The 25869-nt window shown below is 41.8% G+C and overlaps 1 protein-coding gene across 1 annotated transcript; it reads left to right on the forward strand.

The window, feature by feature from the left end:
• The first annotated feature begins 2732 nt into the window (after window positions 1–2732).
• On the forward strand, window positions 2733–24026 carry LOC142208969 (up-regulator of cell proliferation-like). Its single transcript, XM_075277882.1, has 3 exons — window positions 2733–2765; window positions 14567–15424; window positions 20001–24026. Exons 2-3 carry the CDS (start codon window positions 14608–14610, stop codon window positions 23858–23860), a joined length of 4677 nt encoding a protein of 1558 aa, XP_075133983.1. The 5' UTR covers window positions 2733–2765; window positions 14567–14607; the 3' UTR covers window positions 23861–24026.
• Window positions 24027–25869: the final 1843 nt, after the last annotated feature.

Here is a 25869-nt window from a genome sequence, read left to right on the forward strand (position 1 = left end):
CCTCTTACAGACAGCTCCTGATGTCTCTCCTCTTACAGACTGCTCCTGATGTCTCTCCTCTTACAGACTGCTCCTGATGCCTCTCCTCTTACAGACTGCTCCTGATGGCTCTCCTCTTACAGACAGCTCCTGATGTCTCTTCTCTTACAGACTGCTCCTGATGTCTCTCCTCTTACAGACTGCTCCTGATGTCTGTCCTCTTACAGACTGCTCCTGATGTCTCTTCTCTTACAGACTGCTCCTGATGTCTCTTCTCTTACAGACTGCTCCTGATGGCTCTCCTCTTACAGACTGCTCCTGATGTCTCTCCTCTTACAGACTGCTCCTGATGTCTCTTCTCTTACAGACTGCTCCTGATGGCTCTCCTCTTACAGACTGCTCCTGATGTCTCTCCTCTTACAGACTGCTCCTGATGTCTCTCCTCTTATAGACTGCTCCTGATGTCTCTCACCTTACAGACTGCTCCTGATGTCTCTCCTCTTATAGACTGCTCCTGATGTCTCTCACCTTACAGACTGCTCCTGATGTCTCTCCTCTTACAGACTGCTCCTGATGTCTCTCCTCTTACAGACTGCTCCTGATGTCTCTCCTCTTACAGACTGCTCCTGATGTCTCTCACGTTACAGACTGCTCCTGATGTCTCTCACCTTACAGACTGCTCCTGATGTCTCTCTCCTCTTACAGATGGCTCCTGATGTCTCTCCTCTTATGCCGCTTATGTCTCTCCTCTTACAGACTGCTCCTGATGTCTCTCTCCTCTTACAGATGGCTCCTAATGTCTCTCCCCTTAGGCCGCTTATGTCTCTCCTCTTACAGACTGCTCCTGATGTCTCTCCTCTTACAGACTGCTCCTGATGTCTCTCCTCTTACAGACTGCTCCTGATGTCTCTCACGTTACAGACTGCTCCTGATGTCTCTCTCCTCTCACATATGGCTCCTGATGTCTCTCTCCTCTTACAGACAGCTCCTGATGTCTCTCCTCTTACAGACTGCTCCTGATGTCTCTCTCCTCTTACAGACTGCTCCTGATGTCTCTCCTCTTACAGACTGCTCCTGATGTCTCTCCTCTTACAGACTGCTCCTGATGTCTCTCCCCTTACAGACTGCTCCTGATGTCTCTCCTCTTACAGACTGCTCCTGATGTCTCTCCTCTTACAGACTGCTCCTGATGTCTCTCCCCTTACAGACTGCTCCTGATGTCTCTCCTCTTACAGACTGCTCCTGATGTCTCTCCTCTTACAGACTGCTCCTGATGTCTCTCCTCTTATAGACTGCTCCTGATTAGAGATGAGCGAGTAGTACTCGATCGAGTAGGTGTTCGATCGAGTACTACTAGCTGTTCGACGTTAAGATTCGATGCAGAACCAGCATTGATTGGCAGAATGCTATACATTGCCAATCAACGCTGGTTCTTCTCTTACCTTTAGAAGTCTTCTCCCTGCGCAGCGTCCCGCGTCCTCTTCCGGCTCTGCACTCACTCTGCCAGGCATCGGGCCTGAGCAGAGCCGACTGCGCATGTCCGCTTGTAGTGCGGGCATGCGCAGTCGGCTCTGCTCAGGCCCGATGCCTAGCAGAGTGAATTCAAGGCCGGAAGAGGACGCGGGACGCTGCGCAGGGAGAAGAATCCAGCCCGACCCTCACTCATGGACTTGGTAAGTAGAATTTGATCGAATGTTGCCTACCCCTGAAACGAGCATTTCCCCCCATAGACTATAACGGGTTTGAAACCCGTTCGAACAGTCGAACAGTGTGCGTCTGTTCGAATCGGATTTCGAACCCCGAACATTTTAGTGTTCGCTCATCTCTACTCCTGATGTGTCTCCTATCACAGACTGTTCCCCCCACATATTGTGAGATAAAAGATCAGTGGAGAGTGTGTACTGTGTGTTACATAAAGCTGGAGCCATCCCTGTCTGCAGTGTAAAGTTTCTTTTTGTTTATGTAAATGTTTTATGCAATTTATTATCTTTAAGTTATATAATTCTTCGGGTCAGTTTCTTACAGTCTTTTACTGTATAAGAGGTAACAATGTACTAGTTATATGCATTACTGTTTATGTGGTACCTCTAGGATCTGAAGACGTCAGCAAAGAAAGCAATGATGATGAAGATGAACAGGGATATTCTTGCTTTCCTACATCTTATCATGAAGGTAATGGAGCTACGATACCCAGAATTGATGTGCACGGTATACTGGATGGAATGATATTGGTGAGGGTTGGATTTCTTCACAAAGAATCCCACCAGTAGTGCTGCTATCATACATGTGATGATAATAATGCTGATGGATCATTCTGACAGCAGGTGCTGATGGCTGCTGGAAATGAGGAGAAAATAGACAGACTTGTATGTCAGGGTTACTACTACATGCACCAGTCATTGGATATCACTGATTAAGGAAACTGTCAGTATGCCCCTACCTAAGACCTGAAGATGATTTGCATTTTGAATTCACCCTAGAATACATTGGACACATCTATGCAACAAAATACATGTGTCAATGCACCATTTTTGGTACACAACAGTTTTGCACAAAAATTGCACATACATCTGATACCAGCGGGCCACACATTAGAACCTGCACATAATCCAATCTTATTGAATGTGACTGTTGTGTTGACTCCCTGACTCCGGGCCATTCAGCAGTTATGTGGAAAAGAACTGTATCTGACAAGTGTGATTTCTCTTCTACAGAATCCAATGAAGAAAAAGAAAGAAACACAAGGAAAGAAAATCACAAAGATAGAAAAGCAAAGTCTCCTGAAAGTAAGTGTAGAGAAACGAAATTATAATAATATTACTACCAATGATAATGGTGAATAATAATTATGGCGGTCAAGAGCCTGAGCCATGCTATGAGAACGTAACTGTTAGGTTGTTATTATTAGTGAAACTACCATCATGTAGGACATGGCAGTGCAAACAGATCAGACAATATATGAAAATTGTCCTGACATTGTGTTCAATGATAAAATTCAAAAACGCTGCTTGGCCACAGATGTGGTTGTGCATGATCAAATCATCACAATGAAAGAAGCATAGACAATCAAATGCAAAGATCTCAAGATGGAAGTGAGCAGAATATGGAGCACTAAAGTCAGAATTGTTTCTGCAGTGATCGTAGATCTCTTTACTATTAGAAAAGGTTTTTTTTAAAAATTTCAAAACCATAAAAATGTCCGTGAGGTGCAGAAAATCACTCTTATGGCAACCAGACATAGCCTTAGAAAAGTATTGGGCTAAGATGTAGAGATGGGCAAACTGATTTGTTATGAGCTGAGTTTGACCCGAGTATACCAAATTGTTTGGGATTTATTGAAATTCGAGTTACATTTCTTGTGAGTCACAGTGACATTCTAACTACCAGGCATCATCTGAAAGCTTCTCAACCAATAGTCAGTGTCCACTTACAGTGCTGTTGTCATATACACTATATAAGTATGAACACAAGGCATTACAGTAATGGTGGAGATAGTAAAGGTTCTATGATTCATATCACTGCATAATACAGAACACTCAGATCTGAAATGTTTGCAGTTACAACAAAGCCAGAGAATCTGAGGAATAGAAGAATTTAATCAGATTTAAGCAATTTCAGGCAGTTTAGTGCTAGAAATCATAGACAGAATGGAGTGAGGGAGAATTAGGGTCCATTCACATGGAGTAAACGCGCGCTCATTTTGGCAAAATTCATGTGTAAAGAATACACGTGTAAAAATAAGACTCCCATTGACTTCAATGACACTTTACATGTGTAGTTTGACGTGTTTTTTGAGGTGCATTTTGACGTGTTTTTTTTTACATGTGTAATAAAAATGTCATTGAAGTCAATGGGAGTCTTATTTTTACACGTGTATTTTGCTAAAATGAGCGCGTGTTTACTCCGTGTGAAGGGACCCTAACTGTGCTAAATTAACCAAAAAACACAAGTACACTAAAAATTAACTTTAGTAGATAATCCCTAAAAATAGCAGTTAAGCTATTAGTACAAGACTGGATCAAATCAATGTTATGGGCACTATTTTTATGCAGAATCAATGAAGGGCCCTCTATAACATACCTCAAAAACTACTACAAGGATGCTATTGTTTTACTTTAATAAATCCAGCATCCCACCAATGAGAATGTCTAGCTCACTGAGTGAATGTTACACATAGCCCCATACAACCATCAGTATCCTAGGTCGAGGCATAGCTAAACAGTGACCAGGTGTAATAACACTTTGTCACTAATACATGCAAGGAGAGTCATACAGCAAGTTCATAATATGGTATCTATACATTTGGAGTTCCCTCGCACATAGCCTCTGCCTAGATAAATGCCCCCTTCATGATAGCACAACTTTACAGAATCAGTCACTATCAAACAATGGAAACCCAGGATAATCTGCTGAAGGTGAGAATATATGGGAGTTGAAAATATTGTGATGCTTGCAACAACCACAAACCAGCACTAACTAGGGTATCTGATGCTGTCCACAATACAAAACAAGGACAAACAGCCCATGAATATGAATGCAGTGCTTGCAATCCAAAATGAGACAAAAAACACTTACATGCCCCGTAGTCTTGAAACGATGAGCGTAACTCAGGAGTCGCTGATGCAAGGGATGTTATCCCCGTAGATAACTTGTCCTCAATGGAAAACTGCAAATGGTGTCTCCCAGCACGAGTACAGACTCCGAAGTTGTTCTTAATAAAACTTAGCTTTTATTATTTTTTAGCATACAGCTGGTGAAAATTACATTAGTGGCGGTGGGGTCGGTAGACCAAAGCCTACGCGTTTCGGAGCATTGGCTCCTTATTCATGGCATAAAAACCATCTACATGCGCACCAATATAAAGGATAAAAACACTGACTGCCCGACCCCTCCCGACTGACAGGAAGGTCATTAAGTTAATGATATGCATACAGGGGGGAAGACAGCAACACCATAATTCAGCGTATTCAGAATCGCTGCAACATAAATAAATAAATATAGACAGTAATCCGAACATGATATGTCAGACCAGAATATGAGATTATATGTATTAAATACCTATCTCCAGTATTTGAAGCTGATAGCTTGGAAAATAAATAGTTAATCAAATCCATAGATAAATAAATAGTGTCTACTAAAAACATTTATCAAACAACTACACAATTATAAAGGCTGACATCCTAGGTCTATACATTTAACATCAATATAAAGAAGGCTTGCTGGGAAAAAAGGGGGTGAGGATATGATATAAAACATTCCGGTGCAATCCATATAGTAAAGCTTAGGGCACTAATTTCCCTCAACAAAGATGGTGTTTGTGGGAATGCACACGTGTGCTGGATACATATCTTTCAGTATGAAGCGCACGCATGCGTACCAATGTGCTTTTAACCCAAGGGAAAAGAGAAAAAAAAAATTATAATAAAAAATAAATAAATAAATAAATAAATAAAAATAAATAAATAAATAAAAATAAAAACTACAAAAAAATATATGAAAAAAAAGAATAGATAAATAAAAATAAAAAATAGTAAATGAAAAATAAAACCTGAAACATGTATAATAAGGTAAGTATATGTAAGTGTGTATATGTGTTAGTAAAGGTAAGATAAGTCGGTTCTGTAGTTGAGACCGTCTGGATGTCGTGTTCCAAGTTTAAATATCCATGATGCTTCCCTTTTAAAAAGTTTACGTTGCCAGTTGCCACCTCGTAAGGGCTTGGCAACTAGTTCAATCCCATAGATTTTAAAGGAAGAAACATTTTCAAGATGTTTAGTCTGGAAATGTTTGGCAGCCCCAGATGTTGGTGTGGTATGGATATTAGTGCTACTCCAAAGATGTTCTGATATTCGAGTTTTTAGTTTTCTCGAAGAACATCCTATGTAACACAATTTGCAGCTCTCACACATTATAGCATAGATGACATGATCCGAGCTGCAATTTATGAAGCTATCAATGTTGTAAGAGTGTTGAATGGTTGCATCAGAAAATATTTTTGTGGATTTGGCATATTCGCAAACACCACACCTTGGCTGACCACATCTGTAAAAGTCCTTGAGATCCAGCCACGTTTGAGACCTCAATGTTGTATTAGAGGTAAAGAAACTCGGTGACAACCAATTTCCCAAGGTTTTGCCCCGCTTAGCGATAAATTTACACCCATTATCAAGTAAAGAATTAAGTATGTCATCTTGATGTAATATCGCTATATTGTTTTTAATAATGCTAATTATCTCCTTATAATTCTGGCTGTAAGTGGTGGAAAAATATATGTTTTTGTGAGTATTAGCCCGTCCTCTGATATGTTGTTTGGATTTGAGAAGATCAGATCTTTTTTTCTCTTGTACTATGTGTTTAGCCCTTTTCAAACTCCACTGTGGGTAGCCACAGGAAGACAATCTTTTACAAGTTACCTCCGCTTGCTTTTCAAAATCATCATCAGAAGAACAGATTCTTTTTAATCTGGTGAGCTCTCCCACCGGTATTGACTTTATTGTACGTTCAGGGTGTGAACTACTCGCATAAAGAATGGTGTTTCCTGCTTGTTCTTTGCGATACATTTTTGTTGTTACATACCCATGTGTATTGTCCCCTGTTAAAAGCACATCCAAAAACGGAGTGGTATCCACATTATAGGATGACGTAAATTGCAAATTAAAGGAATTATCATTAATGTAGTTGTGGAAGGTTTTAGTTTTTTCTTCACCTCCCGCCCATACTATGATGACGTCATCAATGTAACGTCCATAGTATATAATGTCATTGATAAAAGGATTACTGGAAGCAAATATGAACAATTCTTCCCAGTATGACATAGTAAGATTAGCCAAGGAGGGAGAGAATTTTGCCCCCATAGGGACCCCACATGTTTGTATGTAAAACTCCCCATCAAATGCAAAATAATTAAATTTAATTAAATAATCAACCACTATAATAATATATTCATTTAGTTCTTCTGTATATTTAGAATGCTTGTATAAATGGAATGCCAAAGCCTCAAAGGCTACTCTGTGCGGAATCGTGGAATATAATGATTTAACATCGCATGTTAACCAACCATATTCAGGTGCCCATTCAAAATTCTCGAATATTCTGAGGAGGTCCTTGGTATCCTTTATGTATCCAGGGGTCCTCGTTACCAATGGTTGTAATAATGTATCTACCAACCCCACCGCCACTAATGTAATTTTAACCAGCTGTATGCTAAAAAATAATAAAAGCTAAGTTTTATTAAGAACAACTTCGGAGTCTGTACTCGTGCTGGGAGACACCATTTGCAGTTTTTCATATCTGATGCTGTGTTTCCACTAGTATAATCCCTATCTAGCTCATCAGAGGTAGGTATAGAAGTGGGTTGTAATTCCCTAATAAAAAAAAAATGAGGCCCACTGATAAAGGGGCCCCCACCCTGCCTTGATACATAGCCGTGAGGTGCTGTGTGTGGTCCAGCATATATAAAGCTCAAGATCTGCCCCTAAGTGCTGCATCATAGGTGGGTGTGCCCTATCACTGGACGTCTCCAACCCCCCCATCCCCCGTCGTGATGCAGAACAGGCTGAACAGACCAAACTGACGTTACACAGCTGCACCCATCACAGTGACGCTTATCGAGTATCTTAGTTACTGTGGGGAAAGTAGCTCGGTAGCAGCAATGGTGAGGACCCAACCAGTGATAGACACAATGTCTGGTGCAAACAGGTTTATTTGGAAAAGCAGCAAAATAAATAAACCTTTACTTCAGGTACAGAATAAGCAAAATAAAATACAGCCTTAACTTCAGGCAAAAATGTCAAACAAAACCCTGCTGGTCTGAGCATTGACTGAACAATATAAAGCTAACTATACATGTAGTTTACTACCAACCACACGAACAAACAAAACAGCATAGTATGGTCTGACCAGACTTTCAGTATTTCAGGACAGACCCAGGCACCTCCTCTCCTTCCAGAATCTGCCCTGAAGTGTAGGCTCTGCAGCCTTTTATGGCCCAGTAACGAGCCTAGACCTGCACTGGACCACACATATGTCCGAAACCTGGAGAAAATATACCGTGATTCCAGCACTCTGTCTGTCACCTTCTCACCGTATTACATTAAGCCAGTATTATCATTTTGAGCCCAATAGAGCCTCCAAATGAATGTGCAAGGAGAAAAAATATTTTTTTAAGAAATATGCAATTTCAGTGGCCAGTATGTTGTGCCCACATTGTGTCAGTAGAGACATGCACTCCTAAAACTGTATTAAGTGGATTATCCTGGTTACAAAGAAGTTGTATATACAGGCGTAAATTGCTGCTTGGGCACACAGGAGGGCTCAGAAGGGAAGGAGCACTGTGATTTTTAGCTTTTGGTGTATAGATTTAGAGGGACTTTCCAGTAAATTGAAATTCCCCAAGAAGTGACCCCATTTTATAGTGGCAATTTCTAAGTCTTTGCAAACATGACATGGTGTCTATAAAATAATAATCTAAATTGACACTCTAAAAGCAAATAGCGCTCCTTTACATCTGCCCCCTGTTGTGTGCCCAAACTGCAGTTTATTGCCGTATTTAAGACACTGTTGTACACAGGTTAACGTACTTAACAATGCTGTATGTGGGTATATACCATACCACTTTTGCAGAGCCCCTGAATTGTCAGTAAAGTGGAATCTGCAGCCATGTGACCCCATTTTGGAAACTACAACCCTCAGGAGACTTATCAAGTGGGTTAGCGAGCATTTTTAACTATTGAGCGTTGCAATCATTTAATTTCCAGAAATGAATTCTCAGCTGACAATCAAAAGTGAAAATAGCAATATTTCTAGCAATATGCCATTTCAGTGCCCGATCTGTTGCCTAGTTTTTGTCAGCAGAGACTCACACTCCAAAAATTGTTAAGCAAGAATCCCGGGCACAGAAGCATTTGGAGTGTTCATCTCTGATACAAGCTGGTCACAACATATTACCCAATGAAATTATGTATTCCTGGAAAAATTGCAATTTTCTCCTACCACCATCAGCTGCATATTCATCTCTGGAAGATGAATTAACCCTTTCCCGACATCAGCCGTAATAGTACGGCGCATGTTGGGAGTGTAACTAAGGCGGCCGCCGGGTGTCTACTGATTTAAGCAGTAGACAACCGGCTCTAATGTCTCCGACCGATCGGAGGCATTAACCCCTCTGGCACCATGGTTAAAGGCGCCGAGGGCGCCATTTTCCCGGCGGCACATGGGCGCCACCTTTTTGCCGGTGATCGCCGGCTCCTGGAGCATGCTCTAGGGCCGACGTCACGTTGCCATGACAGCCGGGAGCCCTGTTAAAGGCTCCCGGCCGGTCTGCAGCCTCTTTCTTTTGCAGGCTGGTCTATGCAGCCTGCAAAAGAAAGGATGATTTTTTGCAATGCATTGCAATGCATTAGCATTGTAATGCATTGCATTAGTGATCAGACCCCTCGGGTTCAACACCCCTAGGGGGTCTAATAAATGAAAAAAATTTTTTAAAAAAAGTGAAAAAATAAAAAAAAATATATAAAAAGTATAAAAAATTCAAATCACCCCCCTTTTCCTAGAACACATATAAAATTAGTTAAAAACTGTAAAACACATACATGTTAGGTATCCCCGTGTCCGAAATCGCTCGCTCTACAAATCTATAAAAATATTTTTCCTGTTTGGTAAACGCCGTAGCGGGAAAAATAGTCAAAAGTGCCAAACCGCTGTTTTTTCACTGTTTTGATTCTGATAAAAATTTGAATAAAAAGTGATCAAAGCAATAGCATTTCCCAAAAATGGTAGAACTAAAAGGTACACTTGGCCCCGCAAAAAAAGACGCCCTATGCATCCCCATACACGGACGTTTAAAAAGTTACGGCTGTCAGAATATGGCGACTTTTAGAAAAAAACATTTTTTAACACAGTTTTGGATTTTTTTTAAGGGGTCAAAATGTAAGTAAAACCATAGAAATTTGGTATCCCTGGAATCATAACGAAACACAGAATACAGGGGACATGTCATTTTGGCTGCACAGTGAACGCCGTAAAACCAAAGCCCGTAAGAAAGTTGTAGAAATGCATTTTTTCTTCAAATCCACCCCATTCTGAATTTTTTTTCCAGCTTCGCAGTACATTGTACAGAATAATTAATGGTGGCATCATGAAGAATACCGTAATTTGTCCCAAAAAAATTAAGACCTCATATGGCTCTGGGAGCGGAGAAATAAAAAAAGTTATGGGGTTTAGAAGGAGGGGAGTCAAAAACGAAAAATGAAAATAAAAAAATTCCATCGGCAGGAAGGGGTTAATGCAACAGTTGAGGGTTAAAAATGCTCACTGTACTCCTGGATAAATTCCTTCAGGGGTGTAGTTTCCAAAATGGGGTAACATGTCAGGGGATTTTTAGTGGCATTTCAGGGGCTCTGCAAAATTGCCATGGCATCCAAAAACCAAAATAGCGCTCTCTCTCTTCTGTGCCCGGCTCTGCACAAATAGCAGTTTATACCCACATATGATATTAAGTACATTACCTGGGTACAACAGTGTCATACATGTGGGTATAAACTTCTGTTTGGGCACACAGCAGGGTGCCATGTTATGTTTGCAAGATCTCTAAAGTTTTAGTAAAGTGGTGTACCCTAGAGAGTGACCCCATTTTGAAAACTGCATCCATCAAACAATTTATCAAGGGGTGTTGTGAGCATTAGCATCACAGAAATGAATGCAGAATGGATGCAGAAAAGTGACGATGTAAGCTGTGCAGAGCATATTGAGAAAACTAACTAAACTCCCTACAATTTCCCCAGTAGTTATGATTGGTGGAGGGGGGTCTCTCTGGGGGTCACTTCTGGTTTCTTTTACATTATAAGCTTTAAATTTGGGGTGTCCCCTTATATAGCCTCACATAGCTTTTTTATTCTCTTCCTGGCGCAGACAGTTTTGTCTGCAATTTTTTTTTTTTTTTTGACACATTGTAGAAGCTATAATTTTTTTTTTCTGGCGATGTAGCCATATATGGGTTTATTTTTTGCGAGATGAGATGTATCTTCTAATGACACCATTTTAGGTTGCCTATTGGGAGGCCTTTTTGGAGGCTGATTTTGAAGCGGATTCCTGACCAAAAACTCATTGTAAATTCAGCCTAACACACACCACCTAATCCTTCTGCAAGTCCTCAATTTCACTCACACATGCGACATATTTGCCTCTCAGTTCCCACTCAAAGCAGAAAGCACAGATTTTGAAAAACTTATACTAACTCCACTACCAAATCTGAGGAAGATATCGAACCCTGCAGCAGGAATTCAAAGCAGCCAGACTACCTCACATCTTGGGAACAGGAATAAGCCATCTCGTTGTCTGAGAAGTCCTTTCTGCTTCCCATGGCTTCTCTACATGTATTTGATTACAAGAGAACCACTACAAATAAGGTACTAAGTGGTATAAAATCTCTGAACTATTACCATATTTTTCATACTATAAGACGCCCCTTAGGTTTTAGAGAAGGAAAATAGGGGAAAAAATTTTTGAAGTAAAAATTGGTAAAATATTTAATGTATGGGAGTTGTAGTTTTTCAGCAGCTGCAAGGCCACATTGACAAGTGACCCTGCAGCTGTACGGGTATGCATAGAGCGTTTCTTGCGAGGCCAATCGTACTTTTTAGTTCTACCATTTTAGGAAATGTCTATTGCTTAGATCACCTTTTATTTGAATCAGTGACAAAACGGTGGAAAAATCCCGGCAGTTTGGTACTTTTGATTTTGACGTTCACCATAGTAAAATATTAGTAGACCAGGCATTTTGGGACACAGGGATTCCTAATGTGTATGTGTTTCACAATAATTTTCTACTTTTATATGTTGTGACGTGGAGAGAGGTATAATGTGGGAGAACCGCTATTTTTCCCCAAGTCTGTTGCAGTATGCACAGGCATTTAGCTTGTAGGTCCCGGACTGGAGTAAAGTTCGAGCCAGACCTGCAGGGCAATCCACTCCAGGCTCGGGGCCAGGCCAGCAGGGCTTTGTAAGTAGCACAGGTGTGCTGGTTAGTAAGAGACAGAGGAGAGAGACTGAAACATACACACTCAACCAGTCTGAGGAAGCTCTGCCAAAAAGGATGTTGTTAAAGTGCCAGGTATGTGTACCCCTTGTTGACCTGTAAACCCTGTTTGTTAGGAGGCCAACGATAGGCTGACCCCCTGGTTAGTGAGGGAATAACTCATTTTGTAAGTGGCCAGAAAGGGGTAGGTCTTTATTTTCATTTGTTTGTTTTGACATGCTGAGCTGCTGAGCAGCACTACCTGTACTTTGTCTGCTGCAATAAAGACTGCTTTTTGGAAAGAAACCAGAGCTTATGAATTCTCCATACATCACAATGTATTCTAGGTAAAGGAGGTGATTTACAAGTGTATTGCCATCTATGGGAGATTCTGTATATTACTATTGTGGCTGGTTAATACTAATATTGCTATGACAGGCCTGGGAGCCTTCAGTAGGCTCCCGGCTGTGATAGAAACAGGCCAGCACCTGCGACCTTGCCATGCAGAAGCCGACCTGCAACTCTAAAAAGGTATGGGGCTGGTGGGGACCAGCCCCGGGGCTATTTTTTAATTTGGCGGGGGGGTGGGAGGTCTTTGATGAAAAATACGGTATATGCAGATAAGCTGGCATCAATAAATGTTTGCTGGTGCTGTAGTCAGCAAGTGTGCTCTCTCTCCCACCTTTGGAGGGATTGCCCAATATAGACCCCCTTCTGAGCACTAGTAGAGTCAGTGGTTGGAGATGTTACCCTAACAAAATTTAAACTCACTTGCTCTAGCCCTGCCAGATCAGCATTTTAAACCATCCAGAGATTATCTCATGACCTGTTATGTACCAGAAAAATGTTAATTCCTCTGAAATGGCTGTGAACAAACCCTCCTTCCAAGTCTGAATAGTTTGTCAAGAGTCATGAAATTTGTAGGTTCGAAAAACTCGCAAACTGGGAGTTGAGCAGAAGAGATACATTTTTCCAAACCTGGTCCCCTTGGTTGCTCTTTACAGGCGTTCCCACAATACCCTGATGTGAGATCAGGACCTGAGGTCTGAAGCTCCTGCTATGTACTCTGGTTGTATATTTGTACCACTGTCGTAACTTGCGCACTGTTTGCTCTACCCCTTCCTGATGGTCTCGACCTACCGCATACGCTGTCATAGCCTGTATTATTTATTCTCATATTTTTACCTCCTCCCACCTTTACTTTTTTATTGCACCATTACATATATGATTTGAAAATGTAAGAAAAACCTATGTTAAGATGAAACTGATATCTGCTCCTCCCTTAGTGGTATTCATTCAACATCTATACCTGTTTATATAATCTTGTTTTTCTTGTTATAAATAAAGAATTGCTAAAAAAAAAAAGAGAAAATAAACACATACTTTGTATGTTGTAGACACATTCTCTTAGGCTAAGGCCCCACGTTACGGTAACGCAGCTTTTTAGTTGCAGATTTTGTTGCAGGTTTTTCAACCAAAGTCAGGAGTGGATTGAGCAGAAGGGAGACGTATAATCACTTTTTAAAGAGTTCCCATTCCATTTGTAGCCATTCTTGGCTTTGACTCAGAAAACCGCAACAAAATCTGCAACAAAAAAACAGCGTTTCTGCAACGTGGGGCCTCAGCCTAAATGTACATACGAACGCAGAAGGAGAGTCCAGCAAACTTTCTTACAAATAAAAATATTTTCTTTTCTTTATTTAGCTCATCATGTTATAAAAGCATATACACTCCAATGGGATGATTCAAAAGTAACATAGTTGTCCAGGACTGACGCGTTTCGAACGATGTCGTTCTTAGTCGCAGTCTGGTGTTGTTAAAGATTCGTACGAATCCTTTATCAATAACTTTTGCTCTTAGAATAGAAGATTATTTTTGAACATTGGTGCACTTCGTTGTGTTACCGGGCCATGGATGTATGTGAATATCCATCTACAAATTATACATGTAAATCTTTGAAAGTTGTTTCATTTCTTCTCATCCCTTGTTCTAAAGTTCTCCTTAAAGGTATATTTATACTAATTATTATGCTCCATTTATATTATATAATATAGCATGTCCTATTTGTTTTTAAAGGTGTTTTTGTACTACGTATATTTGTTGGTAAAGGTCTTTGTAATTATTCTGATTATCTACACATGATTCTTGAGCTATATACATAGCGATTCACTTTAACAACACCAGACTACGACTAAGAATGACATAGTTCGAAACGCGTCAGTCCTGGACAACTATGTTACTTTTTGAATCATCCCATTGGAGTGTATATGCTTTTATAACATGATGATCTAACTGAAGAAAAGAAAATATTTTTATTGGGAAGAAAGTTTGCTGGACTCTCCTTCTGCGTTCGTGTTGAATTTCCCTCAAGGGCTGTTTCCTGGCTCGGAGGAAACTTTGGAGATCCGGGCAAACGTCTTTTTCCAATGGGACCGTGAGTGTGTTTTTTCATGTTATTTACACAATTTTGTGCTTGGGCTGTGTTTCCCTTCCCTCTCCCTTTTTTCCTGACTTTTTACTAAATGTACATATACTTACTACAGAATAATACACATTTATCTTTTATCTTTGTAGACAAAGCCAACATTTTTAAGGACCTCTTGTGTGAACTGGGAATGGAGAAATACAGAAATACAAAGTTGACTCTGAGGAATGTTTTGAGCATCGGTCTGGAAAATCTAAACCATTTTAAGTCAAACACCATAGCAGATCTCCCTCAACACTTCTTATTAAACATTATAGCATTGGACAGAAATGCAAGAAAAACTGAACTTGACGATGATCTCTCATACCCAGGATCAAGTGTAGATGATGATCCATTTGATTTCTTTGACAGTAAAACAACAGAAGATCATAGGTCAAAAACAATTCACCCCTTAGATGTTCTGTGCGCTGTCCTGAACTGTTCAGATAAATGTCTTCAGCAAGAGATTGTATCAAAAATGTCCACATGCCAGTTTGCTGTTCCTCTCCTGCTTCCTGCTGGTCATGGTTCAGGCTGTACCTTCATGCTTTGGGCGATGAGAGACATTGTAAAAAAATGGAGACCTCAGTCATTAGCAGACAGTAAAGGGTTCAGGGAAGACAATGTGGTGAATATTGAAATGCCGATCTTCTCTTTCGTCAAGCTGGGCCCAAATAAATTATCTAAATCTAAACTGATAAACCAGGTTCTCAACCCCGCTCAACAACATCATGACTTCTTCATACATGACAACATGGAAGGAGGGAACATTGGTAGGAAAATATCTGATGGGCTCGTGGAGATGTCCTGGTACTTTCCTTGTGGGAAATTTGATGTTTTCTCAGAGCCTATTGCTGTAGCCAACCTACGTGGAGACCTGGAGTCCAACTGGGAACAGTTCACATTTCTCACCAGAATCTCATCAGTCACTTTTATATTTATTGAAAGTATGTGTGAGAGCCAATTTAGATTATTATTAGAGATGAGCGAACACTAAAATGTTCGAGGTTCGAAATTCGATTCGAACAGCCGCTCACTGTTCGAGTGTTCGAATGGGTTTCGAACCCCATTATAGTCTATGGGGAACATAAACTCGTTAAGGGGGAAACCCAAATTCGTGTCTGGAGGGTCACCAAGTCCACTATGACACCCCAGGAAATGATACCAACACCTCTGGAATGACACTGGGACAGCAGGGGAAGCATGTCTGGGGGCATAAAAGTCACTTTATTTCATGGAAATCCCTGTCAGTTTGCGATTTTCGCAAGCTAACTTTTCCCCATAGAAATGCATTGGCCAGTGCTGATTGGCCAGAGTACGGAACTCGACCAATCAGCGCTGGCTCTGCTGGAGGAGGCGGAGTCTAAGATAGCTCCACACCAGTCTCCATTCAGGTCCGACCTTAGACTCCGCCTCCTCCGGCAGAGCCAGCGCTGATTGGCCGAAGGCTGGCCAATGCATTCCTATGCGAATGCAGACTTAGCAGTGCTGAGTCAGTTTTGCTCAACTACACATCTGATGCACACTCGGCACTGCTACATCAGATGTAGCAATCTGATGTAGCAGAGCCGAGGGTGCACTAGAACCCCTGTGCAAACTCAGTTCACGCTAATAGAATGCATTGGCCAGCGCTGATTGGCCAATGCATTCTATTAGCCCGATGAAGTAGAGCTGAATGTGTGTGCTAAGCACACACATTCAGCACTGCTTCATCAAGCCAATACAATGCATTAGCCAGTGCTGATTGGCCAGAGTACGGAATTCGGCCAATCAGCGCTGGCCAATGCATTCTATTAGCCCGATGAAGTAGAGCTGAATGTGTGTGCTAAGCACACACATTCAGCACTGCTTCATCAAGCCAATACAATGCATTAGCCAGTGCTGATTGGCCAGAGTACGGAATTCGGCCAATCAGCGCTGGCTCTGCTGGAGGAGGCGGAGTCTAAGGTCGCTCCACACCAGTCTCCATTCAGGTCCGACCTTAGACTCCGCCTCCTCCGGCAGAGCCAGCGCTGATTGGCCGAAGGCTGGCCAATGCATTCCTATGCGAATGCAGACTTAGCAGTGCTGAGTCAGTTTTGCTCAACTACACATCTGATGCACACTCGGCACTGCTACATCAGATGTAGCAATCTGATGTAGCAGAGCCGAGGGTGCACTAGAACCCCTGTGCAAACTCAGTTCACGCTAATAGAATGCATTGGCCAGCGCTGATTGGCCAATGCATTCTATTAGCCCGATGAAGTAGAGCTGAATGTGTGTGCTAAGCACACACATTCAGCACTGCTTCATCAAGCCAATACAATGCATTAGCCAGTGCTGATTGGCCAGAGTACGGAATTCGGCCAATCAGCGCTGGCCAATGCATTCTATTAGCCCGATGAAGTAGAGCTGAATGTGTGTGCTAAGCACACACATTCAGCACTGCTTCATCAAGCCAATACAATGCATTAGCCAGTGCTGATTGGCCAGAGTACGGAATTCGGCCAATCAGCGCTGGCTCTGCTGGAGGAGGCGGAGTCTAAGGTCGCTCCACACCAGTCTCCATTCAGGTCCGACCTTAGACTCCGCCTCCTCCGGCAGAGCCAGCGCTGATTGGCCGAAGGCTGGCCAATGCATTCCTATGCGAATGCAGACTTAGCAGTGCTGAGTCAGTTTTGCTCAACTACACATCTGATGCACACTCGGCACTGCTACATCAGATGTAGCAATCTGATGTAGCAGAGCCGAGGGTGCACTAGAACCCCTGTGCAAACTCAGTTCACGCTAATAGAATGCATTGGCCAGCGCTGATTGGCCAATGCATTCTATTAGCCCGATGAAGTAGAGCTGAATGTGTGTGCTAAGCACACACATTCAGCACTGCTTCATCAAGCCAATACAATGCATTAGCCAGTGCTGATTGGCCAGAGTACGGAATTCGGCCAATCAGCGCTGGCCAATGCATTCTATTAGCCCGATGAAGTAGAGCTGAATGTGTGTGCTAAGCACACACATTCAGCTCTACTTCATCGGGCTAATAGAATGCATTGGCCAGCGCTGATTGGCCAGAGTACGGAACTCGACCAATCAGCGCTGGCTCTGCTGGAGGAGGCGGAGTCTAAGGTCGGACCTGAATGGAGACTGGTGTGGAGCGATCTTAGACTCCGCCTCCTCCAGCAGAGCCAGCGCTGATTGGCCGAATTCCGTACTCTGGCCAATCAGCACTGGCTAATGCATTGTATTGGCGTGATGAAGCAGTGCTGAATGTGTGTGCTTAGCACACACATTCAGCTCTACTTCATCGGGCTAATAGAATGCATTGGCCAGCGCTGATTGGCCGAATTCCGTACTCTGGCCAATCAGTGCTGGCCAATGCATTCTATTAGCTTGATGAAGCAGAGTGTGCACAAGGGTTCAAGCGCACCCTCGGCTCTGATGTAGGAGAGCCGAGGGTGCACTTGAACCCTTGTGCACCCTCAGCTCTGCTACATCAGAGCCGAGGGTGCGCTTGAACCCTTGTGCACACTCTGCTTCATCAAGCTAATAGAATGCATTGGCCAGCGCTGATTGGCCAATGTATTCTATTAGCCTGATGAAGTAGAGCTGAATGTGTGTGCTAAGCACACACATTCAGCTCTACTTCATCGGGCTAATAGAATGCATTGGCCAGCGCTGATTGGCCAGAGTACGGAACTCGACCAATCAGCGCTGGCTCTGCTGGAGGAGGCGGAGTCTAAGATCGCTCCACACCAGTCTCCATTCAGGTCCGACCTTAGACTCCGCCTCCTCCAGCAGAGCCAGCGCTGATTGGCCGAATTCCGTACTCTGGCCAATCAGCACTGGCTAATGCATTGTATTGGCTTGATGAAGCAGTGCTGAATGTGTGTGCTTAGCACACACATTCAGCTCTACTTCATCGGGCTAATAGAATGCATTGGCCAATCAGCGCTGGCCAATGCATTCTATTAGCGTGAACTGAGTTTGCACAGGGGTTCTAGTGCACCCTCGGCTCTGCTACATCAGATTGCTACATCTGATGTAGCAGTGCCGAGTGTGCATCAGATGTGTAGTTGAGCAAAACTGACTCAGCACTGCTAAGTATGCATTCGCATAGGAATGCATTGGCCAGCCTTCGGCCAATCAGCGCTGGCTCTGCCGGAGGAGGCGGAGTCTAAGGTCGGACCTGAATGGAGACTGGTGTGGAGCGACCTTAGACTCCGCCTCCTCCAGCAGAGCCAGCGCTGATTGGCCGAATTCCGTACTCTGGCCAATCAGCACTGGCTAATGCATTGTATTGGCTTGATGAAGCAGTGCTGAATGTGTGTGCTTAGCACACACATTCAGCTCTACTTCATCGGGCTAATAGAATGCATTGGCCAATCAGCGCTGGCCAATGCATTCTATTAGCGTGAACTGAGTTTGCACAGGGGTTCTAGTGCACCCTCGGCTCTGCTACATCAGATTGCTACATCTGATGTAGCAGTGCCGAGTGTGCATCAGATGTGTAGTTGAGCAAAACTGACTCAGCACTGCTAAGTCTCTGCATTCGCATAGGAATGCATTGGCCAGCCTTCGGCCAATCAGCGCTGGCTCTGCCGGAGGAGGCGGAGTCTAAGGTCGGACCTGAATGGAGACTGGTGTGGAGCGATCTTAGACTCCGCCTCCTCCAGCAGAGCCAGCGCTGATTGGTCGAGTTCCGTACTCTAGCCAAACAGCGCTGGCCAATGCATTCTATTAGCCCGATGAAGTAGAGCTGAATGTGTGTGCTTAGCACACACATTCAGCTCTACTTCATCAGGCTAATAGAATACATTGGCCAATCAGCGCTGGCCAATGCATTCTATTAGCTTGATGAAGCAGAGTGTGCACAAGGGTTCAAGCGCACCCTCGGCTCTGATGTAGCAGAGCTGAGGGTGCACAAGGGTTCAAGTGCACCCTCGGCTCTCCTACATCAGAGCCGAGGGTGCGCTTGAACCCTTGTGCAGCCTCGGCTCTGCTACATCAGAGCCGAGGGTGCGCTTGAACCCTTGTGCACACTCTGCTTCATCAAGCTAATAGAATGCATTGGCCAGCACTGATTGGCCAGAGTACGGAATTCGGCCAATCAGCGCTGGCCAATGCATCCCTATGGGAAAAAGTTTATCTCACAAAAATCACAATTACACACCCGATAGAGCCCCAAAAAGTTATTTTTAATAACATTCCCCCCTAAATAAAGGTTATCCCTAGCTATCCCTGCCTGTACAGCTATCCCTGTCTCATAGTCACAAAGTTCACATTCTCATATGACCCGGATTTGAAATCCACTATTCGTCTAAAATGGAGGTCACCTGATTTCGGCAGCCAATGACTTTTTCCAATTTTTTTCAATGCCCCCAGTGTCGTAGTTCCTGTCCCACCTCCCCTGCGCTGTTATTGGTGCAAAAAAGGCGCCAGGGAAGGTGGGAGGGGAATCGAATTTTGGCGCACTTTACCACGTGGTGTTCGATTCGATTCGAACATGGCGAACACCCTGATATCCGATCGAACATGTGTTCGATAGAACACTGTTCGCTCATCTCTAATTATTATCATCCTGCAGTCCATCTGATACCCAGTTTTATTTCATTGTCACTCCAATTAAAGACCAGCCTATTGACTCTAAGACAAAGAAATACATGCAAGATCTAATGCCAATTCTAAAGATTGAGAAAGCAAATGTTGTAGTAAAATCATCTACAATGAATGATGCTGAGTTTACGAACAAGATACAAAAAATTATAGATGGTCAAGTAAAAAATAATCCTAACATGATAAAGCTGAAGGATATTACTAAACAAAGTTCTAATCTTAACATTAATATAGATGAAGCTTCTGCTGAGTTGCAGAAGACAAGAGACTGTGCACTGGGCATCACCTCAATGATAAAAAATATAGAAACATTTAAGAAACAGAGTCTGACATTACAAGGAGCTCTGTGGGGACAATTGTCTAAAATAGAAAAGGAATTATGCAGAATGACAAAACAAGGTGGAGAAAATCAAGAAATGTATGTGTGTAAGCTACAAAAGGAACGTAAACAACTCCTCATAAAACAAAATTCCCATAATCTTCCAGAAGCTATGGTGTTATTTATTGATGCAATTACACATTTATCTAAAGAGGAGAAACAACATTTTCTGAAGTGGATGAAATTTGAACTTGATTCTATTGCAAGAAAAGATTTATCCAAATTACAGACTGAATACAAGGAGAAGTGTAACAAACGTGATGGATCAACCAACACCCAAGAACTTAAGCAGCTTGACAAGAGAATTTCTGAGAGTTCATTAGGAATTGAGCATTTCCTCCGTGAGTTAGGACAGTTCTATGAAGCCGAATATTCTACAGTAAAAAACCCAGTAGATAAACAGTTCCGTCACCTCCCAGGCACTGCTGCCGATCTCCTGCTGGATGGTCTGCCATTGGAGCTTATTGACGGAGATGCTTCCAACATTCCCTTACAATGGTTAACTGATGTCCTGACTGAGCTGGATAAGAAGACCGGCAGACGATGTAGGATGAGAGTGATAACTGTTTTGGGAGTGCAGAGTACGGGGAAGTCCACTCTTCTGAACACCATGTTTGGTCTACAGTTCCCTGTGGCCAGTGGACGGTGCACACGAGGAGCCTTCATGACTCTTATTAGAGTGAAGGAGAACCTCCAGAAGGAGCTTGGTTGTGAATTTATTCTGGTCATTGACACTGAAGGGTTAAAAGCTCCTGAATTGTCTTCTCTTGATGATAGTTATGAACATGACAATGAATTGGCCACATTAGTTGTTGGGTTGAGTGACATCACCATAGTCAACATGGCGATGGAGAATACCACAGAGATGAAAGATATTTTACAGATAGTGGTCCATGCATTTCTAAGGATGAAACAGATTGGAAAAAAACCCAACTGTCAGTTTGTCCATCAGAATGTGAGTGATGTGTCTGCCCATGACAAGAATATGAGAGACAGGAAGAAACTTCTAGAACAACTGAATGAAATGACAAAAGTGGCTGCAAAAATGGAAAAGAAAAGAAACTATAACAAATTCAGTGATGTCATGGACTATGACATTGAAAAACACAACTGGTACATTCCGGGACTGTGGCAGGGGGTCCCACCAATGGCTCCTGTAAACTCAGGATATAGTGAGCATGTTTCTGAGCTTAAAAAATATCTATTACAGTTCCTAATAAACCAGAAACTTCAAGCAAGAGCTTCAACAATACCTGAGTTTTGTGAATGGGTGAGAAGTTTGTGGACGGCCGTCAAACATGAGAAATTCATCTTCAGCTTTAGGAACAGTCTGGTGGCGGAAGCTTATAATAAGTTGTCAGTGCAGTTTTCCCGGTGGGAATGGAATTTTACCAAAGAGATTCATCAATGGATAGTAAGGAAAGAAACTAACATTAGGAATCAGCAAACTCATAATTTTGAAGAAAATAGAGACAAGACATACAGAGATCTTGATCGTCTTCTACATGATGAAGAGATGAAGATGATCGACCTGATAAGGAAATATTTTGAAAGTGAATCAGAAAACATTAACCTGATAGAAAGATATCGTGAAGATTTTATAAAGAGCGTTACAAGTCTAAGAAAAGATCTCAGGAGAAATGCGATTGACAAGTACGAAAAAGCACTTTCCATACAAAAAGGGAACCTAAAAATTCAGGACATCAAGAAAAAATACCAAATGTTAATTGAAGAGAAAATCGAGGATCTCTTGAAAACCTGTAGAGAGAAGAACAACAAGCTAAGTGATAGAGAAGTAGAAGGTGAATTTAATGCCATGTGGGAGAAGACCCTGTCGGAGTTACAGATTGAGAAATTGGAGAGGCGTAATGTGAGAGATGCAATTCTCAGGCAACTTAGACAAGACATGTGTAGTAAAGGATCTGATATAAATCAAACGTTATTGGCTGTGAATGTGTTAAGAGATCCCAAAACTGACTTTAAGGTTGATGATAAAAACCATATGGGTCTGAATTGGGTAACAAAAATGTGTAAGCAAATAAAAAGAACACTTACTGGTTCATTTGATACGCTCGAAGACTTTGCTATTTTACTGATAGAGATGTGTAACAGGTACGTTGCTGAGAAGGAGAACACCACTGAGGACTATGATGACACTTACTGCCAGGAAATTCTGCAGATGATCAAAAAAAGTCTTTTGGATGCTCAGTCTAAATCGCTTCACTTCACTCCACACTTTGAGTTGGACATCAAACTTTATATTTTTGGAAAAGTATCTCGAAGGTTTCAGCAGATGCATGACAGATTTATTACAAGAAATGACCCAAGGACCTGCCTGGACAACCTGAAGTCTGATTATTTGAGTGTATTTCTTGATGTTTTTAGAGCAAAAGATGAATCTCAAAACAGAGGTAAACAGTACTGTGAGAAGTGCCTGACCCCAGCAATAACTGATTATGTGTATGACCATCTGGGGAGAACGATGGTTGATGATATTTTGCATGGCTCAAACAACCAGATGTTTAATAGTCGAAGCTTCTTCCAGTACAAACTCCTGAAGATCTTACTTGATGAAATGTCTTTTGAGAAATTCGTTCAGTATATTAATTGTTATGAAAAGTTTTCAAAAGACTGGATCAGAAATAAAATATCAGAAATCTATCAGAAGCCGAAAGCTCTAGAACCATTACAGGAAGGTCTCATCCGCTCTATCATCAAAGACGTGAAAGGCGTTCTTAGAGAAGAGACGATTCTGAAGAGTAAAGACATTCCCAAGTTCTTAGAAAATATTCAGAAGAGGTTAAATGAAAAGTTAGTTATTTCCCAGTCAGCAATGAAAATCATCGCTTTCAACAACAAAGTGAATGTTCGTCAGTTTTCATCTGATATTCAGCTTTTTCTTGACCTGACAGAACAGCAGGTCCGCTCAGAGCTGACGTCTATGAGTTTTACATTTCTTATTTCCAAAATCAAACTGAAGCCTGAGGATGAGTTGTTCAGACAAGTGATTGGATGTGGACATCAGTGTCCATTCTGTAAAGTCCCCTGTGAGGCCGGAGGTGGTGACCACAAGGAGCACTTTGCATCTTTACACAGATCTGGAGGTTTAGGACAATGCAGATGGGTACAACATGAAATGTTAGTCACAGATATCTGTACCACAGCTGTTGTGTCTAACTGTACATTTCGAAATTCAGTCACAGATGGGAAATATCATCCATATAAAGAGTATCGCACTTACTATCCAGACTGGGCCATTCAACCTGACCCCAGTATTGAGTCTTCAGATTACTGGAAATACATTTTTGTCCAGTTTAACAAAGACTTTGCTGAAGAATATAACGCTAAACCAGCTGAACTGCCTGAAGACTGGAAGAAAATAACAAAAGAAAGCGCCCTCCTCAGCTTAAAGAAAACATTCAATGTGGGCTAATATCTGAGCAGGAACAGAAGGGCTGTGATAAATGTTCGGACCAAAAAAAAAATAAAAAATCGCTGCATATATACCGTGACAACTTCACACTATTGTGATTAATCTGGTTAAGGGTGATTTCACACAAGCTTTTTTTCTTTAATTTTTGTCATTTTAGGCTGTATTCACACTGAGTAACGCTGGCGGTTTTTGTGCTTATTTTTGCACATAGTGCCACGTGTACGCCGCGCTATTTTACAGTGGCGTTGCCCGGCGTTAACGCGGCGCTATGTGCAAAAATAAGCACAGAAAAAGCCAGCGTTACTCAGTGTGAATACAGCCTTAAACTGTATTTTTCATTTCATATTTTACTGTGAATAACAAGATAAATGCTGTGGCCCGATGTTATAGCTTATTCAATGTAATAAAAAATTATGAATAATCTCACATACATAAAGGTTTTTTTTTCATGGCATTTTTAAAAAATATTTCTAGCCATTTTTGTCACCTTTGCCCCTTTTATCAAAACCCAGTATTCTCTGACACCTTAAGGCTCCGTTCCCACGGAGTAACGCGCCACTCATTCTGACATGTAAACACGTGTCAGAGTGAGTGCTGTAAAACAGAATCCTATTGACTTCAATGGGTGCCGTCGTACGCGTGCTACACATTGAAATCAATGGGTTAAAAAGCCTCCCACTGATTTCAATGTGTAGAGCGCATAAGACGCCACCCATTGAAGTCAATAGGAGTCCGTTTTACAGCACTCACTCTGACACATGTCAGAATGAGCGGCGCGTTACTCCGTGGGAACGGAGCCTAATATTATAAGCACTTTGTTTTCTTTACTATTTACAGGTAATTTATTAAATTGCTACAATTAGCAGACCCCATAGTAATCTAGATAGACTTGAAAATTCTGTATTTAAAGGGAGCCTGTCAGCAGTAAATTGGTTGTAAACTTACAAACTTTACAAATATACCTCTGATATTCCGCTTTAGAGCCTCATTTTCCTATAAGTCGAAATTTTATTTGCAAATTAGTGGAAAAGTGCATTGGAGTGTGTCTAAAGTAACCTGGATTGTGGTGTCCGCTCTAGATTCCCAAGCAAAACTTTTCACTGCTTAAAAAGAAGAGTTACATGAAAATGTGACTCCAAAGCTGAGTAACAGGCAAATTTGGAAATTATAGAATCATCTATACAAGTACTGAGTTTAAGTCTATAACCAATTTACTGCTGACAGACTCCCTTTACGTTTCACAGATCTCATTGAAAGTATGTTTTGGTCAAGGTGATACATAGTCCAACACATGAATTTATGGGCTTTATTAGACTGTGTTCACATTTGAGACATGACTTGTATTTCTAACAGATATTAGTGACTAAAACTGGTGTTCACTGGGTTCACTAAGCTGTTTGTCATTCTGATAGGAAAAATAGTGTTGCACGCTGTATTATTTTTTTTGCAATGGAGTTCTTTTCTGGTTTTCTTTGTTATACTTTGAAAATTTTAACAAAACTTTTTTTGATGGTAAATTTACAATGGAGGCTTCAAATGGAATATGTGATGGAGATATTAGAAGAGAATTATACACATGCTTCAAAATTGTTCTGAAAATTGTCTGAAAATAAATCTATCCAAGGTCAATCTGTAAGTGTCTTTTCATGAAATCTCAGATTATTTGGCATTATTTTTGTTTGGCTATGGCAGTCCCAGTGGTGACTCAAAGACCAGATGAAGTCATAGAAACACTGATCTCTTATCTTTTCTTTTTTTTTTTTTTAAATGTAGATTGTGAGCTCCATATAGGGCTCACAATGTACATTTTTCCCTATCAGTATGTCTCTGAGGTATGGGAGGAAATCCTGTCTTGGTGTAAATTCTACAGTGCCTTTTTCTACATTGCCTCTAATGAACCCAAACTTTTGCAACTTGTCTCAGATAAACCTGTATCATGGGCGCAGAGCACATAGGAGCAAATGTTACGGGCACCTACCCCTATGGTCCATGCCCATCTATTCTCCTTA

The sequence above is a fragment of the Leptodactylus fuscus genome, chromosome 6, assembly GCF_031893055.1.
Source record: "Leptodactylus fuscus isolate aLepFus1 chromosome 6, aLepFus1.hap2, whole genome shotgun sequence".
Lineage (NCBI taxonomy): Eukaryota > Metazoa > Chordata > Amphibia > Anura > Leptodactylidae > Leptodactylus > Leptodactylus fuscus.